Raw genomic sequence first — 21,205 nt, 5'->3', positions numbered from 1 at the left:
ATGTGGGGGAACTAGCAAGTGAAATAGTGTTAGCATGGGTGAATGGCTAGTAGCGGTAAGAGAAGAGCACACAAATAGTGAGTCAGTAATAATGGCAGCTGTTGTAGTCTGTTGGACTAATTTACGTAAGGCTAGAATAATTGCTATAAACTCTGACAGAAAAACAAGACCACAGTCAAGCAACCTTAAGTAAAAAAGACTAATCGAGTGCAGGGGAAAATATTCGAGTGCCAGTTTTTTTTTTTTCTCGGACTGCGATGCATCTGTCGCAGTGATAATGCTTGCTGCTTGGGTGTTTGAATGGTCTTGTAATACGCCGTTTAAGATGCCGCAAGGAAGTAGTTTTGCGAGGCTTGGGCAGATGCCATCGAACCTAACTTCCCGGGAATCGGAATGCGTATTATTGGCAATCACATAGCAAATTTGTCCATAAAATGGCTCAACCAATGTTCGCACAGTATATAACCTGTGGTGTATGAAACCTGGGCCAATGAATGGGAAATAATAATTGTTTATCGGAGATAAACATTATTTCCGCATGGCTTAATGGCAATTTATATTTTCTTGAGAAAGTCTAAGTGGTCCGGAGGTGAAATCAGCATGACTGACAACGACGCTATGACTGACAACGAAGTCGCAAATTTATTTAATGACCATTTCATTGCAGTCGGATCATGCGATGGGAATTCAGTTGATTCACCGTGCGAGCAGTTCATTGCATCAAACGCCGCAAACACATTGTTTTTAGCACCCACTGACGAACGTGAAGTGCTAGATATTATTCTGACACTAAAAAATGGCTGTGCTCCAGGAGCAGATGAAATTAAACCGAAACCTCTAAAGGCTGTAGGTGAAATAATCAGTTGTCCGCTCTCTCACATTTGTAACATTATTTTATCTACAGGCGTTTTTCCGCAGAAAATGAAACTGGCCAAAGTGACTGTTGTGCACAAGGGTGGCCCAGCGAACGAACTAACAAATTATAGGCCTATATCAGTACTACCAGTATTTGCAAAGGTAGCCGAACAGGTTATAAACAAAAGATTCGTCCGTTTTCTCACCGCGCAAAATATTATAGCCGATGAGCAATTTGGATTTAGGAAAGATAGATCAGCCGAAACCGCACTCCTCGGGATAAAGGAAAAAATCCTAAACAACATTGAAGAAAAGGCACACACCCTGGGAATTTTCCTCGACTTCAGAAAGGCATTCGACTGTGTTCAGCACGATGTTCTAATAAGAAAGCTCCCACTTTACGGATTCCGTGGCGTGTCGTTGACCTTAATTGAGAGCTATTTAACGTCAAGAGAGCAATTTACTGTCATAAATGCTGCAGCCTCACACGTAAAAACAATAAAATATGGTGTGCCTCAGGGATCTACTCTCGGACCTGTACTCTTTATTTTATACCTGAATGATATTGTGAATATACCAGGCAGCGAAAACCTAGTGTTGTACGCTGATGACACTAATGTCTTTTTCTCAGGTATTGACCCCTACGCGCTCGAAAGAAAGGCTAACTATTGGTTGACCGGCTTGAGTACATGGTTAAAACTAAACAAGATGCAATTAAATGCTAGTAAGACCAAATACATTCTCTTCAGAGCAAAAGGTGTAAAAGCTCCTGACAACCTAAACTTAAACTTTGAAAACACTCAGCTGAAACAGTGCTCGCAAATTCGTTTTCTAGGTGTTCTGTTTCAAGAAAATCTCTCTTGGAATTCGCATGTTGATCAGCTTCGAAGTGATCTTTGTCGGGCGGTTGGCATTTTAAACAAATTGAGATATCTCCCGGCGTCCATAAAGCGGCAAATATACTATTCATTAATACATTCCCGTTTAAGCTACTGTTCCCTTGTATGGTTAACGACGACACAAACAAATCGAGATTCCCTCTTTGCAATTCAAAAGCGGGCGTTACGAGCTATTGGGAAAATACAGTTATTGCGCAGCTGCTGGCCCTTGTTTAGGTCTTATGGAATACTAGAAATAAGTAAACTGCACACATACAAATTATGTCTGGAAATATTACGCCAGTACAAACTAGACAAAATAACCTTCGAAACCACCTATCACACTAAACTTAGCACATACGAACTTAGGAAACAATGTATGGAAACACCTCGTGTACGCACTAATTACGGTTTTCAGAGGTTAGGATGGCAAATTCCTGACTTAATTAATCAATACCCTATTATTCTGGATACTGTACGCAGCACTCCCTCTATACGTAAATACAAAATGTTAATTAAAGCAATGCTCATAAATGAACCTTAAAGGTGAAAACTGAACGTATACCTATCACTAGTGTGTTTTGTAAATACTGCTATGGTCGAATTGTGCTTTGAAGTATGCTGTTTTGTTTTTCCGCCGAAAGCCTGTGTTTTTGTAAGGATGTCTTATGCATTGTGTAAAAAATATTGAATGTGTGTTCTATTATGTAATGCTCTTTCTTGATTTTTGTAGCCTGTGGTGCCGCCTGTCATCCGGGTGGCGTGGCCTCGTCAGGCAAAGTATGCCTTTTGCCACGTCACCCTGGACAACCTTTTCGTTGTCTTAAATAAATTCTGAATGAATGAATGAATGAAATGGGTGGGATTCTCGCTTCCAGGTGCAATACTGGAGTTGGAACGTATTCCGGAAGCCCTAGGCACAGTCGTAGTGCGTCTCCTTCTGATCAAACTAGTGGCCGAATCTTGTATGGTGGCACTCCTGAGAATAAAACACAGCCAACTTCTAATACCGGGTGAACGCTTATTCCGCAGAATTCCAGCTTTTCGCTTCTTTGCCTTAGCACTGGCACCCAATATACTGTCATTTATCTTGCGGAGACATGAACGCATGATTTTTCGACGCCGATTTGTCATTTCTCCAGCAATTGGGCACACAGCACTTATTGGACATATCCTGGCATGAACGTAATCCACATTCCGCGGCAATAAAACCTTGCCGGACACGCAACCTCAATCGCAGAACAAGCGCATGAGACTACGTGCACGGTTCACGTCCAGAAAAAAAAAAAGTGTGCTCGGAAGCATGTCGCAGCATTCCAGGACTTTTCTAACCGCGAAGCTATCCAAGGAGGGGCAGGGTTCCCGGAACTAATCGAATTGTTATCGCCGTCGTCGCCCGCTCGATCGTCCGCGTCTCATTTTCAACGCAGGTGCGCCGTTCGTAGCTTCGTAGCACGCTGCACGGAACTTCTATGTGGGCCTCTTTTGCGTGACGTAGCTCAAAGGGAGAGGGTACAGCCGGAAGGCCTTAAGTTGTCTAGAGGGCGTTGGCTGAACACGCGTCTGCTCACCATTGAACACGTCTATAGGCCCGAGCGCGTGACGCTTGCGGAGCTCTCACGACGCAGTTTCGCCGCATACGCAATCACCGTCGCGTCGGATGAAGCTAAGGCGCCTGGTATCCTCCGGGGTGCTGTCTACGCTGCGCGGAAGCAGAGGCATCGCGCGCTTGGCATGCAGTCATTGCTTCGCCCTTCGAGCAAAATTGTCATAAAGACTGCGCACATTTATGCCCTTGTATTTGTGAATGTGCAAGAAAGCTGCCACTGCTTCTTCGAATAAAAGTTTCCCCTTTAGAATTGCGACCAATTCTTCCGAAACAGAGATCAACCAATTTTGTTTTATGCACTAACTCCTTTATGCACCAACTCGTAGTAACGACAGTGTCCTCGAATAGCCGGTGTGCGAGCCAGGAGTTATGGGGAAACTACTGGTCTAGATGACACTGAAAAAAAAAACTACATTGCTTTTTAAAGGGGTCTGTCGGGGACGCGATTGGTGCTTGAGAATTCGCGATGTATAATCACGGTAAAAGATTGCGGCTTACTTCTCCGTGGAATGGCTGGTCTCTCGGCTTTCTTCTTGCTCGTTGACGCCGGCGACGGTTCCCGTACCTTGGCCTCTGCGAGTTCAGTGAGGAGCGCTTCGGTGGGCTTGTGTCGCTTTTGCTCATATCTGATGAATTCGTCCAGCTCCCGCCCCTTGTATGCCAGCCGACTGCCCAACTTGGAGAGCCGCTCGAGGTCCTTGAGCAGAAGTTTCTCCAGTTCTTTGCGACCGGGCGGCTTTTTCTCCGCCATCTCGGCAGCTACTAGAGACGGCGCGACGGTAGACGCAAGGTTGTCGGCTCGTTTGTGAGGCCTGCGAAAGTGGAACACTGGCGTCGCGCTTTTAGCTTGTGACCTCTCCTTCTGCTTCTTCTTCTTCTTCTTCTTCTCCTTCTTCTTCTTCTCTTTGTCTTGCCTGCAGATACTGGCTCATATAGACGACGGGGGATTGACCAAGAACCAGGCGGTTTCAAGTGCGTTTGTTATAATTAAAACAAGCACTAAATTTGCACAGCAGAACGTGGGTTCAAAAAAATATACTTTACAAATGAGGAGAAAATCCTGTTAAGAATTTTGAGAGAGAGAGAGTAAACTTTAATGAGCACCAGCAGTTCAGTCGGCTGGGCCTAGGCCTCCCACGATGGGACGTCGAGGTCTTGCCTCTTCGTCGCTTTGTAGGCCTGCTGGGTCGCCCAGAGTTGGTCGTCGAGATGGGAACTGCGCAGGGCGGCGTGCCATCTCGACGAGAGCGTCACGGGATAAAGGCCTTGGTATTGATTTTTGCACTCCCATAGCATGTGGAGGAGTGTAGCCGATTCAGTGTTACAGACCTTGCACGTCTGGCTCGGGTAGATGTCGGGGTATATAGTGTGATAGCGTGTGAGGGAGGGGTATGTATTCGTCTGTAACAGGCGAAGGGTGGTTGCCTGTGCCCTGTTTAACTTGCGGTGAGGGGTGGGGAAGGTTCTTCTTGCGAGGTAAAATAAATGAGGTAAAGAATTTTGAGATAAAACAATTTAACATAAAGAGGTGAAATAATAGGAATAAGTAATAATTTTAGAAATTCAGCGAGGTACATTTTTATGTGTGTTAAATAAAATTGTGAAGTGCGAAAAAAAAAGCATTCCTGCGGCTGAAACCTGCTGAAGTCACCCCAAAAGAAAGAATGGTCGACCAAGGTTTCACGGCTAATTTAGGGGACCGGTTTCACTCTAGACTTCGATAATGCCATTGTCACTGGCTGCAGTATACTAGATTCCGCGACCGCCGCAGCGCCGGAGGCTCACACCGCGCACGCGCAGTATACAGGCTGTACACGTACTACAATCAGTACACTGTGCATGTAAGCACCAAGCTGGCGCCCCAGCACAACATAGACGCTGTAATGACAGCCCGCTTAAATGCTTACAGCTCCATAGAATGCGTCAAATTCCTTGTAAACGCATCTATGAAACTTATATGTGTATTGCATAGCCATTACCAACGGGTAATGGAATATATATATATATATATATATATATATATATATATATATATATATATATATATATATATATATATATATATACATACATATATATATAATGGAGCTATTATCCCCGAGAACGAACTGCAGGGGGCGCTGCACGCGCCGCTCGCGTGACGTCAGGGTACGGACTCGCGAAATAAGAATTCTGGGCATGCATATCCAGAGAAATGGATGCAACCTCACGACAATCAAAAAGCTAGAAGGATACGCGGCGCAAGTCACGGGGATCTTTAGGAGAATTTCACTCAAAGGCAGGGGCCTCAAAAAGAACAGCCTCCTCAGACTCATGCAAGCCTTCATTACCAGCCGTATAGCGTATGCCACACCGTATCTTGTGTTTAGACGAGAAGAAAAGGATAAAATAGATGCGATCGTTAGGAAGAGCGTTAAGAGGGCCCTAGGGCTCCCAGACTCGACCTCGGCAGACCTCATCCTCAAAATGGGGGTACACAACACGCTAGTTTAACTCACTGAGGCAGTACGAGTGTCTCAGTTGGAAAGATTAGGCCGGTCTAAAACAGGGAGAAAAATTATGGAATGGGTAGGAATTCAATGTGACAGGGGTGCCCCGACTGACAAGAAAGACATTCCGTTGGACGTGCGTAAGCGCTTCCGAATCGCCCCCCTAGCTAGAAATATGCATCCTATCTACAACAAAGAGAGGAGAGCTCACAGGGCTAAGGCTATAGTAAATAAACTTAAAGACACACCGGCGCATAACGTAGCATAACGTAGACGGGGCTGCGGTATCGACGGTGGTTGATGGCGACGGGTGCGTTAAGATAGCGTGCTCCACGTGCACGAGGGACGCCTGTACAGCCGAGGAGGTTGCAGTAGCGCTCGCTTGTGCGGGAACAAAAGCGGGAGTAATATTATGCGATAACAAATTGGCTATCCGAAATTTTAACAGAGGGAGAATCTCGGAAGAAGCCTTCCACATTCTACTCAAAAACCCTCCCAGGAGGGACATAACTTTTATTTGGGTATCGGCGCATGAAGAAGTCCCAGGCAACGAAGCCGCTCACGAGCTCACCCGAGCACTCTACCACCGGGCAATTCTAGAGCAGCCAGTTCCAGGGATAAAAGATAGCATTATCACGTACAGGGAAATTGTCGATCACTGCAAAGCCGAAAGAAGAATCTTTCCGCGTCCGCATCGGTCTCTCTCTCTGGAGGACGCCCGCATTTGGCGACGCCTCCAGGGAAACAATTACACATCACCACATTGGATCTACTTAACACAGACGAGGGACTATAACGATGCCCTCTGCAAAATTTGTAAGCAAAAAGGTACGCTAGACCATAGAATATGGGAGTGTGCTGGCTCCCCAGGGGCCAAGGAAAACATTGACAGTAGAGGAGCCTCGGAGGCCTTGCTCCAGAGCGAGGCTGAAGACGACCAGAGTCGAGCAATCCGCCTGGCCGTTGAGGCCGTGAAGACTCACCGTCCTCAACGCGCGGGGACTGCTTCGTCCTTCCCCCCCCCCTCTACCTACGTGTAGGTTAAGAGCCGGGCACCCCAGCTCGGTGGAACAATAACGTTTTCAATCCTTCAATCAATCGCGCCTATCGTCTGCTACAGTTCCGGCCATGTCCGGGCGCTTTCTGCGGGGTTTTCGCTTGTTCGCCCTCGTTCTCTCTGCTTGTATACGTATGGCGATAATGTCAAATATATTTTTACGACGTCTTCAGCCACGAAAATTGATTCAAAGAGCTTATTTCTTAAACGACAATGCGCTCTCAAAGGCAACGCTGCAGTGCCAGCCGAAGGAGCGCAGACCAGCCCATTGCGGGTTTTTCATGCGCGGATCGACAACTGCAAATACATACCATATAATAATTCAGTTATGGTACCATACCTGCCGCGGTGAAACAAGTGCGTCACAAATGCCGGTTATATATGACCCTTACAACAGTTACCTTCATTTTAATCCGCTAAAACAGTTTTGCTCATGACGAGTGGCTCGTGGTATAATATCGAATGTTTGCATTTCTTCAAAGAAGCGCTCGGCAGTAGTACGAGGACTTAACACTGCAGTTTAGATTCTACAAGCAACACTTGCGTCTTTAACTGCTTGTCAACATTAGGCGGTTCTTCACGTGTTTATTTTAAGCGGCGGAAACTTGAAGTAAAGCTAATGAAGGCTCACAGCTATTTTCAGAATACGAAAAGGAATGTACCAATTTATATTCCCGTTCCCGTGCAACACCTTCAACACACTTGATAAATTTACTGGTGCTTGTTGCTCGAGGAATGTACATGACGAATCTGTATGGCGAACTGACACAGGCTGCTAGGCCCAAATTGTTTAGTGAAGTATGCCTTTTGGACTGTATGGCTGCAGCCGAAAAGAAGTCGAAGCGTCAATCATTACTATAGTATGAGACAATGTGAAGATATCCTAATTCCCCGGTGGAGGTTCAAAAAACAATTGATATATGTAAGGCTTGCGGTGTTTTCTTTACGAAGGTTTGCTAGGTTCTCTTTTATGTACTGATGAAGCGAATAGTTCTCCGTTTGTATGACTAAACAACGCTGCATCCAGGCATGGTACGGCAGAAAAAGCTTTAATTTTCCTTTTCTATGCAATCTAAGCTGCGCTGTAGTCGAGAATACTTTAGGCATTCCAATTGGTGCTGTAAAAATGCTGCTATGGTTTAAATTCGAAGTTTTAGTGAACTGATGGGTTTCGCATGCAATGCGTGCCTCGCCATACCGACATGAACGCATACCGACATGATCGCATACCGACATGGACCTCGCTCTTTAATATGAAACGCCTGTAACAGTTCTCGTGCCGTTGTGTCCCTGCTTTTTTGAAGAATTCGTATCTGGTCCAGTCGTGGCTCACACTGATGTGAATTGCAGTGCTTAGGCAAATTTTCTCCGTCTTTATCTTTCAGTGTCAGCTCATGTTCCCGCGCCCCCTCATTTACGCATCGCCCAGTTTGGCGGACATATGTCTTACCACAAGACTGTGGAAACTCACACACCGCTCTGGTAGCACATACTGTGCACGGCTTGGCGTGTAGTTTAAAACAGCTGCGCTTCTTGCTCCCATCTCTCTGTACAGCCGCGTCTTGATTAAGGCACCACTGCGAAGCTTGAAGAGGAAGGTCTTTAGCCCAGTAGGCATAGTCATCGCACACATTATATCTTGCTCAGAAAACGTTTATTTCAACAAGGGATGATACGAACACTGACTCACAATCGCAGCACAATTCTACCAGGATGATAACATGCGCAAAGTACGCTGCACTCTGTACACGGTACTTTTGTATTATGAGGTTTTACGTGCCAAAACCACTTTCTGATTATGAGGCACGCCGTAGTGGAGGACTACGGAAATTTCGACCACCTGGGGTTCTTTAACGTGCACCTAAATCTAAGTACACGGGTGCTTTCGCATTTCGCCCCCATCGAAATGCGGCCGCCGTGGCCGGCATTCGATCCCGCGACCTCGTGCTCAGCATCCCAACACCATAGCCACTGAGCAACCACGGCGGGTTACACGGTACTTTTCAAAGTAGTGTTCGCTCCAAAGCAAGCAAGCACTTTAAAACGCTCGGTGCATGCAACCCACCTCGTTTCTTTGTCTTCCTTCTTTGCGATAGTTGGCACTCTGAGGCACCCTGTTAGAGCGCAATATCTACGGGACCAGAACCACTTCCCTCGGCATTTTCCTCCTAGCGCGCAACGTAGAAATCGCGCGATGTCGTACCGACTTTATGATCACCGAAGTTGCTCCTTCTCTGGCATTTACTGGCCAGCGCACAAATGTGATCGTCGTTTTACATAGGCCGCACAAAATAACCGGAGATACGTACTATCGCATAATACGTAGTCGCTGATGAAGTCACAATCTCCGTTTCTCTCGTTTGAGCGCGTCCGCCACTTCTGCATGAACCAACAACTGCCATGGCGTACGTTCGCGTCGAACGACCGGCTGTAGAAACCATGCCATTGTCTCCACGCAATCATCTTCAACGCGGTCGTCGTCATGCTGATGTCACAGAAAGGCACCCTCGCGATCCACGCCACCCGCCGTGGTTGCTCAGTGGCTATGGTGTTAGGCTGCTGAGCACGAGGTCGCGGGATCGAATCCCGGCCACGGCGGCCGCATTTCGATAGGGGCGAAATGCGAAAACACCCGTGTACTTAGATTTAGCTGCACGGTAAAGAACCCCAGGTGGTCGAAATTTCCGGAGTCCCCCACTACGGCGTGCCTCATAATCAGAAAGTGGTTTTGGCACGTAAAACCCCCTAACCTAACCAATCCACGCACACAACTGCTCAATTTATACAGATAGGTTGGTGCACCTGCTATCGCTTTGCGGAACCAGAAAAAAAAAATGCTAGATAGCCAAGCACCTGCAAAATGCTTTGCTTAACAATGATTGCCACAGTGCTTGGGATGTGCTAAATGTCTGTGTTTTGTTTATTTCGTAATTCCGTTTTGTGCGGCTAGCTCTAGTCAGCGGCTGCGTGCCAGAAAAAAAGATTGCAAGAAGACACTGTGTAACCAGAAACAGTTACGAATTTTCTGCTCCTTATCCGCCCCTTTCGAAGAAGCACTGTGTCTACTCTTCCGCTCAGCCTCTCGGTAAATGGAACTGCTGATAAACAGAACTTCTTTACTTGGTCACCGGAGTTCCGTTTAACGAAAGTCCGGTGTATCTTTTTTATTCTTTAGTGTTTATGCGTCCTTATCACTGCGAAATTCTACATCTGACATCTTAAAGTTTACCTTGCTTGATAGACTTTTCGCGCATTTATTTTGAGATACTTCGAACATACATTTTTACGTCATCTCATAATGGTCGATACACCGCAGTGGGTATGCGTCATAGTTTCTCAGGCCGTCATCATCAGCAGCAGCGGCATTCGCCGACGAAGATCTGACAGTCTGTGAAACCAACCAACGTGTGATATCTCCTTCTGCATCGAGTGATGCAGGTACGACCAAGATTGTGCGCATTATGTACATTATTTCGAAGCTCCTTTTGCGACAAGCGTTTTCAACATCAAAGGAGCCGCAGAATGAGCCCAGGGTGGAAGCCGTCCGACTCGGCCCTCGGCTTCGACGCAGCAACTAAGCTACACGGACATATCTGTCTACCGAATAGTAAGTACAGACAAGTATTCCAAATTATGGTTAATCAAGTAGGCCTTTTGTGCGGCCCTTGGCCAAGCGCGTTCGTGGAAACTAATTAGGAAGCACCGACAGAAGCAGAACGCATGGTGGCAGCAACGCCTTCACAGTGGCGTTCTCCGTGTTCGCAGCAGTTGCGTTGACATACGGAGGTGCAAGTCGTCGTCAGCAGCGGTGCAACTAATTGATAAGATTTCTTGTCTTCTATTACCTAATATATTTCTTTACTCGAGAATCAATGTCACTAGGCCTTTGCAATGAAGATGGTAAAGCTTTCATTTAAAGGGAAGCTTTCTTTGCCCACCCACTTGTGGTTTTGTCTAAGTACATAAGTACACTCTAAAAATTTCTTACGCCTTTAACAGTGCTTGCTTCTTCCATGGGTAACAACCCTTACCTCAGGGCTTTGAAAATTTTATAACGCCCGACAACGAGCTCCAACTACAGACGTGCAACGAGAAAAAGGTTGTTTGAAAACGGCGTAATAATTCTGGCGGTCTTAGACGCACAGAAGTATCCGACCAAATTTGGCAGCGACAGCTTCGAAAAATCATTAGTTGTTATTTTTGTGCCGTCTGTCGCAGCTATCATTGTTTTTATTTGCTAGAAAAATTCGGCAAACACGATGCCATCTTTGGTACACGAGAACGATTCGATCTTTCGCGTTAAATATGAGTACGTTACCCATATGGGACAACCGAGCACCATTTACACGCACATGAAGGTGTACAGATGTGTAGATGGTACGATTCTCGCCAAGTAGAAGATGATTGGCATTGCAATAAACGACTGCCGACGAAAAGTGCTAGCGAGTGCACTTCTAAGACAGTTTCCTCAACACATAAGCGCACTGGTGTACCCCAGGGGTGGTGATCACAGCATAAAACGAACGTAATAGTTCTATCCAGCATGTGCACTACGAAGAAACAAAAATCCAGTCCCAGTCTCGTAGGCACGCGATCGTGAGCACTGTACATGTCAGGTAATGCATGAGCTCTGTGTTAACGCTGTATCTATAGTTGGTGCGATAATAGCAGTACTGCCTCATATTGCCACGTGCAGAAGTGCGGATAGCGGCATTTTCTCATGTTTTGTTAAAAGGAAACGTGATAGAAACGTTATTTTGTCCCGCGAGTGAGTTCGACGAAGGAAAAGAAATATGAACGACTCCTGCCCAATAGCCAATATTGGTGCCTTCACGACATGGGCTTAGCGAAACGTATTCCGCCATTGTTGCACTTAACTGAGCATCACAATACATCGCCACCAGCTCAGCTGCACATTTGTACAGCTTAGAATTCCGTCTTTTTTTACTTCAGTAGCCTTTTTAACACTTTTTTTAAATGCTCCATGAATATTGTCTCATATGCCTACACATGTAAAATTTGTGCTAATACTCTGTTAACTCACCGTGCAGTGCGACGGCTGATACTAGTGGTCCTGTATGGCGCTGCGGGCTTGCTGGCCACATTGTACACCACGTCCACCGTTGCGCGCCTGGTGACTCCGCTGTCACCTAACGGATTTCCGGAATCATCTGCTCCTGCAACGCCACCTGCCGAAGCTTTGTCGGACCTGAACTGTACGTGGAGGGCTGCGAAACTTCAATCCTAATTGATATTCAGCTACAATACATTTCTGAGCAGGAAAAATCAACGAGAGGATATTCTGGTAGACATAATTCGAGAAAAACTATCAAAGTCAGGGATATGTTTCTGAATGTTCGCCTTGTTAGCGTGGCGGTTTGTTTTTTAAATGCTTAATGCCATTATAATGCAGCGTAATTACAGAAAACTATCACTGACTTTGATGATTATCGCGAATGATCTCCACGGGAATATTTATGTTCACGTTGACTACATGGGTCCTAGAGTCATCCGACACGCTCTGCGGCAGCCTTCTCACCCATGTGGAACCTGAGAGAACCCATCCCCTGAGAGAACCCATGTAATGATTAATGTCGATGTTAATTTCCTTTTTCAATGCAGTCAGCGTTGACGCAATTAAGTGACACAACGTATTGCCAAATTCCTCACCTCTGTGTGGCCGACAGCTTTACCGCCAGCTTCTTCACTTCTGTACAGTTCAACGCTCCAAGCTGAGTGCACGCTCTGTTTCCATATTGCTGCACTTCTTGCTGCACGCTCGTCTATTTTTTATGCCTACCTTTAACTTCTCTGCATCTGACTTCAATAATTTTCGGTTCTCGACTTCTTTACTTCTCGCCTTTTGTGCTGCTTGTCTGTCGGGGCATCTACATAGCGGCCCATGTCAATTCATGAGAATGTTACATACCTCTTGTCATACGCCCAGTTACACATACCAAAAAGCACAAGCTCTCCATTCGGATGCACCCGATTGCTCACGTTGTCTCTCTGCACATACTTTTTGGCCACAGCCAGTGGCCTAAGAGGGCGGGAAAGAGCTGAGATACGAAAGGGCATGCTGAAAATGCTTGAAGTTCCCAAACAAGGCTAATCGCATACAATAGCCAAAAGATTTAGGATAGAAGATATGCGCTGTGAATGACATGTTTCACGAATTTTGCTTGCACACGGCAATTTTAAAAACATTGTGATCGATAATCTTGTCAGGAGCATAAAGTTGGTTTGATGTGAGCAACGTCGTGACACTCCACCCGCTGTCACGGCAAAACGAAAACATGCTGGGATTCCCCCGAGTTTGTCACAACTTGAAAAAAAAAAAGAATCATGCGCTCTAACGTGAAGGTACTCTGACCTTCACACGATGAGCTACTGTGGCTGTGTCGCCTTCACTGTGCCCTCTCTTTCCGTACTTCATAGTTCTGAAAAGAGCTTCATGGGACCAAGCTTTTCGACTGCGCGGAGCATGTTAGTTATCGCATACTCATCATCATGTGGTCGGACAATGTGGCTGCAGTCAAATGGGTAGATGCGTTGCCGACCGACTCAGGCAACCTTGTTACAACTTTGAAAAAAAAAATAGAGGCTTTCTTGACCTTCATTGCAGAGTGAAGGGCTGTGAAATATTTTTTTTCATTATACAATGGTTGTAGACAAGAACCCGAACCAACCAACTACAGAGATTATTGAAGGCTTGGTGAAGTTTGCGTTCAACAGCCATAAATCGCGCTATCGAAAAAAAAAGTGAGCGCTACGTGAACATCCGCGTGGCTCGTGCGTCTATATATATATATATATATATATATATATATATATATATATATATATATATATATATATATATATATATATATAAACGAGAAGAAAGGGGGTTAACCGAGGGACCCGATAATTATTTGATATATAGTGAGAAGCCAACAAACACTGACACCAAGTACAACATAGGGGAAATTGCACGTGCTTAATAAATGAAATAAAGTAATGATAAATTAATGGAAATTAAAGTGGATGAAAAAACAACTTGCCGCAGGTGGGAACCGAACCCACAACCTTCGCATGTCGCGTGCGATGCTCTACCAATTGAGCTACCGCGGCGGCGTTTCCCCATCCACTTTCTTGGGTATTTATGTGTACTAGTAGAACCCTGGGAGTGTTAGCCAGCGCCCCCACTCACAGACCTTGGCGGCGGACGTGGAACGTCTTTTTTGCCGCAGGCGTCACGAGAACGTGATCTTTTCGGGTGAAGGCAACTGGTCAATAAACCCACATATGCTACCTAAAGGCATCAATGTTGCCGGATTCGAGACCCTCGTATGTAATAAACGAGAAGAAAGGGGGTTAACCGAGGGACCCGATAATTATTAGTCATATAATGAGAAGCCAACAAACACTGACACCAAGTACAACATAGGGGAAATTGCACGTGCTTAATAAATGAAATAAAGTAATGATAAATTAATGGAAATTAAAGTGGATGAAAAAACAACTTGCCGCAGGTGGGAACCGAACCCACAACCTTCGCATGTCGCGTGCGATGCTCTACCAATTGAGCTACCGCGGCGGCGTTTCCCCATCCACTTTCTTGGGTATTTATGTGTACTAGTAGAACCCTGGGAGTGTTAGCCAGCGCCCCCACTCACAGACCTTGGCGGCGGACGTGGAACGTCTTTTTTGCCGCAGGCGTCACGAGAACGTGATCTTTTCGGGTGAAGGCAACTGGTCAATAAACCCACATATGCTACCTAAAGGCATCAATGTTGCCGGATTCGAGACCCTCGTATGTAATAAACGAGAAGAAAGGGGGTTAACCGAGGGACCCGATAATTATTAGTCATATAATGAGAAGCCAACAAACACTGACACCAAGTACAACATAGGGGAAATTGCACGTGCTTAATAAATGAAATAAAGTAATGATAAATTAATGGAAATTAAAGTGGATGAAAAAACAACTTGCCGCAGGTGGGAACCGAACCCACAACCTTCGCATGTCGCGTGCGATGCTCTACCAATTGAGCTACCGCGGCGGCGTTTCCCCATCCACTTTTTTGGGTATTTATGTGTACTAGTAGAACCCTGGGAGTGTTAGCCAGCGCCCCCACTCACAGACCTTGGCGGCGGACGTGGAACGTCTTTTTTGCCGCAGGCGTCACGAGAACGTGATCTTTTCGGGTGAAGGCAACTGGTCAATAAACCCACATATGCTACCTAAAGGCATCAATGTTGCCGGATTCGAGACCCTCGTATGTAATAAACGAGAAGAAAGGGGGTTAACCGAGGGACCCGATAATTATTAGTCATATAATGAGAAGCCAACAAACACTGACACCAAGTACAACATAGGGGAAATTGCACGTGCTTAATAAATGAAATAAAGTAATGATAAATTAATGGAAATTAAAGTGGATGAAAAAACAACTTGCCGCAGGTGGGAACCGAACCCACAACCTTCGCATGTCGCGTGCGATGCTCTACCAATTGAGCTACCGCGGCGGCGTTTCCCCATCCACTTTCTTGGGTATTTATGTGTACTAGTAGAACCCTGGGAGTGTTAGCCAGCGCCCCCACTCACAGACCTTGGCGGCGGACGTGGAACGTCTTTTTTGCCGCAGGCGTCACGAGAACGTGATCTTTTCGGGTGAAGGCAACTGGTCAATAAACCCACATATGCTACCTAAAGGCATCAATGTTGCCGGATTCGAGACCCTCGTATGTAATAAACGAGAAGAAAGGGGGTTAACCGAGGGACCCGATAATTATTAGTCATATAATGAGAAGCCAACAAACACTGACACCAAGTACAACATAGGGGAAATTGCACGTGCTTAATAAATGAAATAAAGTAATGATAAATTAATGGAAATTAAAGTGGATGAAAAAACAACTTGCCGCAGGTGGGAACCGAACCCACAACCTTCGCATGTCGCGTGCGATGCTCTACCAATTGAGCTACCGCGGCGGCGTTTCCCCATCCACTTTCTTGGGTATTTATGTGTACTAGTAGAACCCTGGGAGTGTTAGCCAGCGCCCCCACTCACAGACCTTGGCGGCGGACGTGGAACGTCTTTTTTGCCGCAGGCGTCACGAGAACGTGATCTTTTCGGGTGAAGGCAACTGGTCAATAAACCCACATATGCTACCTAAAGGCATCAATGTTGCCGGATTCGAGACCCTCGTATGTAATAAACGAGAAGAAAGGGGGTTAACCGAGGGACCCGATAATTATTAGTCATATAATGAGAAGCCAACAAACACTGACACCAAGTACAACATAGGGGAAATTGCACGTGCTTAATAAATGAAATAAAGTAATGATAAATTAATGGAAATTAAAGTGGATGAAAAAACAACTTGCCGCAGGTGGGAACCGAACCCACAACCTTCGCATGTCGCGTGCGATGCTCTACCAATTGAGCTACCGCGGCGGCGTTTCCCCATCCACTTTCTTGGGTATTTATGTGTACTAGTAGAACCCTGGGAGTGTTAGCCAGCGCCCCCACTCACAGACCTTGGCGGCGGACGTGGAACGTCTTTTTTGCCGCAGGCGTCACGAGAACGTGATCTTTTCGGGTGAAGGCAACTGGTCAATAAACCCACATATGCTACCTAAAGGCATCAATGTTGCCGGATTCGAGACCCTCGTATGTAATAAACGAGAAGAAAGGGGGTTAACCGAGGGACCCGATAATTATTAGTCATATAATGAGAAGCCAACGGGTTCGGTTCCCACCTGCGGCAAGTTGTTTTTTCATCCACTTTAATTTCCATTAATTTATCATTACTTTATTTCATTTATTAAGCACGTGCAATTTCCCCTATGTTGTACTTGGTGTCAGTGTTTGTTGGCTTCTCATTATATGACTATATATATATATATATATATATATATATATATATATATATATATATATATATATATATAATAGCCATATTGGCGCAGCATAGCCTGCTACGTTTATCCTCTTCAATGAGAGATGCGTGACCGCAGAGATCACGTTCATGTCGACGGCGCAGATATTGCTGATATTCCACGCGTACATTGTAGGGTTGCCCCAACCATGCTTAGCTTCATCCATCTTGGCAGCATAAGTAAGATGGTGTGCTTCCGCATCAACTTTCATTTCTTTCTTTTTATTTAGCCATGTCTATATAGGTGTTGAGAACGCATTTTTATACCGACGACATCAGGACGAGGGATGCAAAAGCGCACGACACACCTGGGAAGCATGCGGCATGTTAGCTAGCGGCAGATCTCAGCTGAATCTTGAGAACGCCAGAGTTGGACGCGCACGCGTCAATGAAAGGAGGTGAGGACCTTGCAGCTTGTCTTGTCCTCCCATCGCAGCCATGCCTGTACTATACTTGCGAATTGTATACGGCACTACGCCCTGTCAACGCCAGCCCAGCGGCGCACACGCATTCTGTCTCGGTAATGCCTCTAAGTTCCGGCTGTACGTTTTCCTTACCCCTGCTCTGCCACTGCACTTGTATTCTGTCCCTCATTTCCGCCTCCACGGCACCCTCTTCACATTGCACCAATACCTCAATGCCTTTCATATGACGCGATGCTTGCGAAAGGAGTCTGAAGGGTTAAAAAAGTTCACCCAGGATTACGATACTACCTAATGCGGAGGTCGAGCGCCGCTGTATGCGCGTTTTCATTTCGCGGTATTATTCGTTGGCGCGTGACAATCTCTCTCGTGCAGCACGTTCCAAACGGAGCGAAGTGTGGCGCGAAAGACTCGCCATTCGGGAGATCGCGAGAGGCAGCGCGCGGTTGACGCGTGGGCGCCATTCGCAGCAGCCGCCGCAGACAGACCTCCGCTCATGCAGCGCTTTGTTTCCACACAGACGGCGCGCGCTACTCTGGCGCCATCTCGTAGCCCTCGCCGCGGCAAAGCCGTCTTGCGCCGCACTACGCTTTCCTTCTCGCGCTTTCGCCATACCCTCCTCCCCTGCTTTCCGGCTCACGGTTCCGCTGCACTCTCCTCCTCCGATTTCCTCCTCGTCCTCCCTTCGCCATTGCCGAATTTTACCTTCCAATGCACTCCGTGCTCGCTTTCATCCTTCGCTGTGTTCTTTCGCGCGGTTACGAGGGACAACACCGACGCTCGCCGCAGGAGCGGGCGCCTAACAACTAAGGCGCACAGTACAGTGTGCTAGTTAAATGATTCAATGGCGGCCTCACTACGGCAGCCGCAACATTCACCGGAAAGGATGCTGATTTGGCGGTTTTGGTATGACATCTACTTCCGCTCGTTGACAGTTATGTCGCCCACGATATACCTTGATCAAGTGATGAGTGATGACTTATCTCCAGCTGCATTCATTAGAATGTCCTCGTTCGTTTTGCAAGTCATCATGAACGATTATTGATACAGTTACATGACCAAGAAGGGTCACCTATTCTTCAATCGCATCAACAGCTTCCATACTCGGCACTACTCAGCGAAAGTATAAATCCACTGAAGGCAATGAAAATTTGTCAAGTTAGTAAACTGTCTATTCGAGTAATTTATGGTCCTAGTTACCTATCGGCAGTCATCCCACAGTTTTACTCAACTTAGTGAACTGCTAGGACTGCACCCTCAGCCCCTCCCCCACTTCCAACTTTGTTACGTGACATCTGAATTTCAATCGTTTTCGTCATTGCGCATCATTTAAATATTCGTATGGACGCCGTATAAGCTGGCGACATGTAGTCTTCAGCGAATATCGCTTTGTAAGTCAGGCATCGCAAGCACGCAGTCGCAATGACAGCTTGCCAATTCAGACGGCTATTCTTACTCATCCACTGCATGCTGTTCATTGCTCGCAGGGACGGCCTGTCCAGCCGGGAAAGACATTACAGCGGAGCTGCATTTCAGACTGTGGGACGACAAGCTCGCGCATGCGCTCCGCCTTTCGGCAAAAGTACTTCCGAGGGCAGAGAACGAGTCGTGGCACGCCGTCACCGAACACATCCACGTCTTCTCCGCCTTCGTCGCCGCCGACGAAAGGCGCAAAATCATAATCAGCAGCCTCGTGCGGAGCCATGCGCCGAAATGTAACGGCACTCCCATCCAACACCCACCTCTGCAGTGCATTATTCGCACCTCGAACGAGACAATCACACACAAAGCCTACATTCGAATGATGTGGACCTACTTTAACCCGAGCTTCAAGAACGCCGTGATCACCTGCCGGTCACCCAACGGGACAAGTCCAGCCGGTGACTACGTCCAAGTTGCAATCGCGGCTACAGCTTCAAACGCGACATCGTTGCGGTGGCTGAAGCTGCATTACCAACCGAAGGAATCTACTGGAACGTGTTGCGCCGTATGTGTTAGGCCGCTTTTCGGTGCTGTAAGCCTCTGGAAGATAGTTGAATTCATTGCACATTACCGGGTTGTGGGGGCGAGAACGTTCTATTTTTACGACCTCAATATGAACGCAGACTTGAAGCTCCTTGTCGCCTGGATGCAATCCATGGGAGTCGACCTGACCTTAGTCCCTTTCAAGCTCATTGTCGACACCACTGTCGAAAACGAGCACGTCCAAGCGCACGGCCAGATGCCTGCCCTGTACGACTGTATTTTCAGGTCCCTGTCCAAAACGGAGTACTACGTCCACGTGGACATCGACGAGCTAATGGTTGCACTGCCGAATTTCAGTATCCCGGCCTTTCTCCGGAATGCACAGCGCAAAAGCGAGGTTTCTTTTGGAAGCTTCGTGCTACCTAGCAGGTTCCATTGCGCTGAATATCCTCGAAACTTGCGTCACTCCAGCTACAAATTATTGCCCCTTCAGACGCGGCTGTTTGCCTACCACACCGTCTACATGAGCGACGACGGTGTCACTAAGTACATCGCGCGCTCCAGGACTGTCTGTGAGCCGGCTGTTCATCAGGTGAAAAAACACTGTGGACCAGCCGCTAAGTACTTACTGGACAGTTCCCAGGCCTTCATCAAGCACTACAGACCGTGCTGCGATTTAGGGCGCTCGAGCTACCATGCCGAGGTCTCCAAATTGTGGACTGTTGCATTGGTGTCTGCCGACTCTTCGTTTACGGAGCTTTCCGCGCGTATTGAAGACGAAGCGATAACGAAGGCGCTAAGAAGGCTCATAGCTTATACCAACAGTGCCTGGCTGTAGAGATTGACACGACAGCCACGCGCTAGAAGCACACCAATAGCAACTAACAAGATTAGCTTCCTGTTTTTACCTTGTCAACATAAAATTCTGGTCACCTAAATGCAATGAATCAGATATAGGGTAGTTACATCGCCTAATAGTCATTTAGTTCATGCGCCGAATCACCCATTGGACAATAAAATACAACGGGTACCGGAACGTCCATGGCAGACCGGAAGCATGAAGAGGTGCGATTCCGATCTCTAGTTAACCACCTACATTTCATATGAGATTGGAGCAATAAATATCTCGTTCGTACGTATTCCACATGAACGTCAATGTCTGAGGGGCCTTGAAAAAGTGGTCTAATTAATCATACAATGACCTCACTAACAGAGCGCACCGTCTTACGAATCTCATGCCCAAAAAGTTTTTCGAATACTCCAACACTAAGCATAGTTATAGCATCGACACCCGGCTTTCTCTTTTCGTCTCTGCTTGCGCGCTGGAAGCTACACAACGGAGAAGCCAAGAGGGTAAAGCACAGGTCGTCAGCGCAGAGTAACCGCGGAACTAAACGGCCTAGTTTAACGCATGCTTCGTGCTTCCAAGGGGAGCACAACACTGGTATACTTGTACAAAAGGCGGCGAGCGTGTTTCTAACATTTGCGTCTGCTCTTAGCTCTCGAAAGAATCCGCACTAGCTGCAACTACATCAGAGATGAACATGGCACGTGTCGTATTTCTAAACCTCAATATTGACGGCTGCAATGTGAGTGACACATGGAATGCTGGCTTTTCCTTTGTGGCTGCCAGGATGGTTCTGAATTGTTTTAGCTATTTCTTTATTTTTATACCGTACAACAATATTTTTCAACGGCTCGGATATGCTACTGTCATTTCACCAGCAGTAAATAGCCTGACGCAAAGAAAAAAAAATTACCGACGATTACGTTACTTCCTAATGCGAAATTTGAGCGCAGCAAGTAAGCTGTTTCACCTTTTCGATAGATTGAGGCAAAGAAATCGAGCAACACATGTATGCGCTATCACAGAATTTTTTTTTTATTTTTCACACGTATTCCTTTAACAAAGACTCCACTAACAGTTCTTGACAGTCATGAAGGAAGCTTTGTGGTCGGAGAAATAGACTGATATATGCTCGACTTGGTACACCAATGCTTGA

At 46.5% G+C, this 21,205-nt stretch overlaps 2 protein-coding genes across 2 annotated transcripts in view; one reads left to right on the top strand and one right to left on the bottom strand.

Moving 5' to 3' along the window:
• Positions 1–4,211, bottom strand: part of LOC139050419 (anoctamin-4-like) — a 57,979-nt gene extending 53,768 nt beyond the window's left edge. Inside the window, exon 1 of the mRNA XM_070526770.1 lies at positions 3,841–4,211. Within this exon, the coding sequence (XP_070382871.1) occupies positions 3,841–4,093 (253 nt within the window). The 5' untranslated portion in view covers positions 4,094–4,211. The remainder of the gene's footprint in view (positions 1–3,840) is intronic.
• A 6,036-nt stretch (positions 4,212–10,247) lies between these two features.
• LOC139050418 (uncharacterized) lies at positions 10,248–20,145 on the top strand. Its single transcript, XM_070526768.1, has 3 exons — positions 10,248–10,495; positions 11,940–12,104; positions 18,725–20,145. The coding sequence occupies exons 1-3, from the start codon at positions 10,321–10,323 to the stop codon at positions 20,038–20,040; spliced, it is 1,656 nt and encodes a 551-aa protein (XP_070382869.1). The 5' UTR covers positions 10,248–10,320; the 3' UTR covers positions 20,041–20,145.
• The last annotated feature ends 1,060 nt before the right edge of the window (positions 20,146–21,205 follow it).

The sequence above is a fragment of the Dermacentor albipictus genome, chromosome 10, assembly GCF_038994185.2.
Source record: "Dermacentor albipictus isolate Rhodes 1998 colony chromosome 10, USDA_Dalb.pri_finalv2, whole genome shotgun sequence".
In the NCBI taxonomy this organism is placed as follows: domain Eukaryota; kingdom Metazoa; phylum Arthropoda; class Arachnida; order Ixodida; family Ixodidae; genus Dermacentor; species Dermacentor albipictus.
This window is presented reverse-complemented; position numbering and strand designations above follow the sequence as displayed.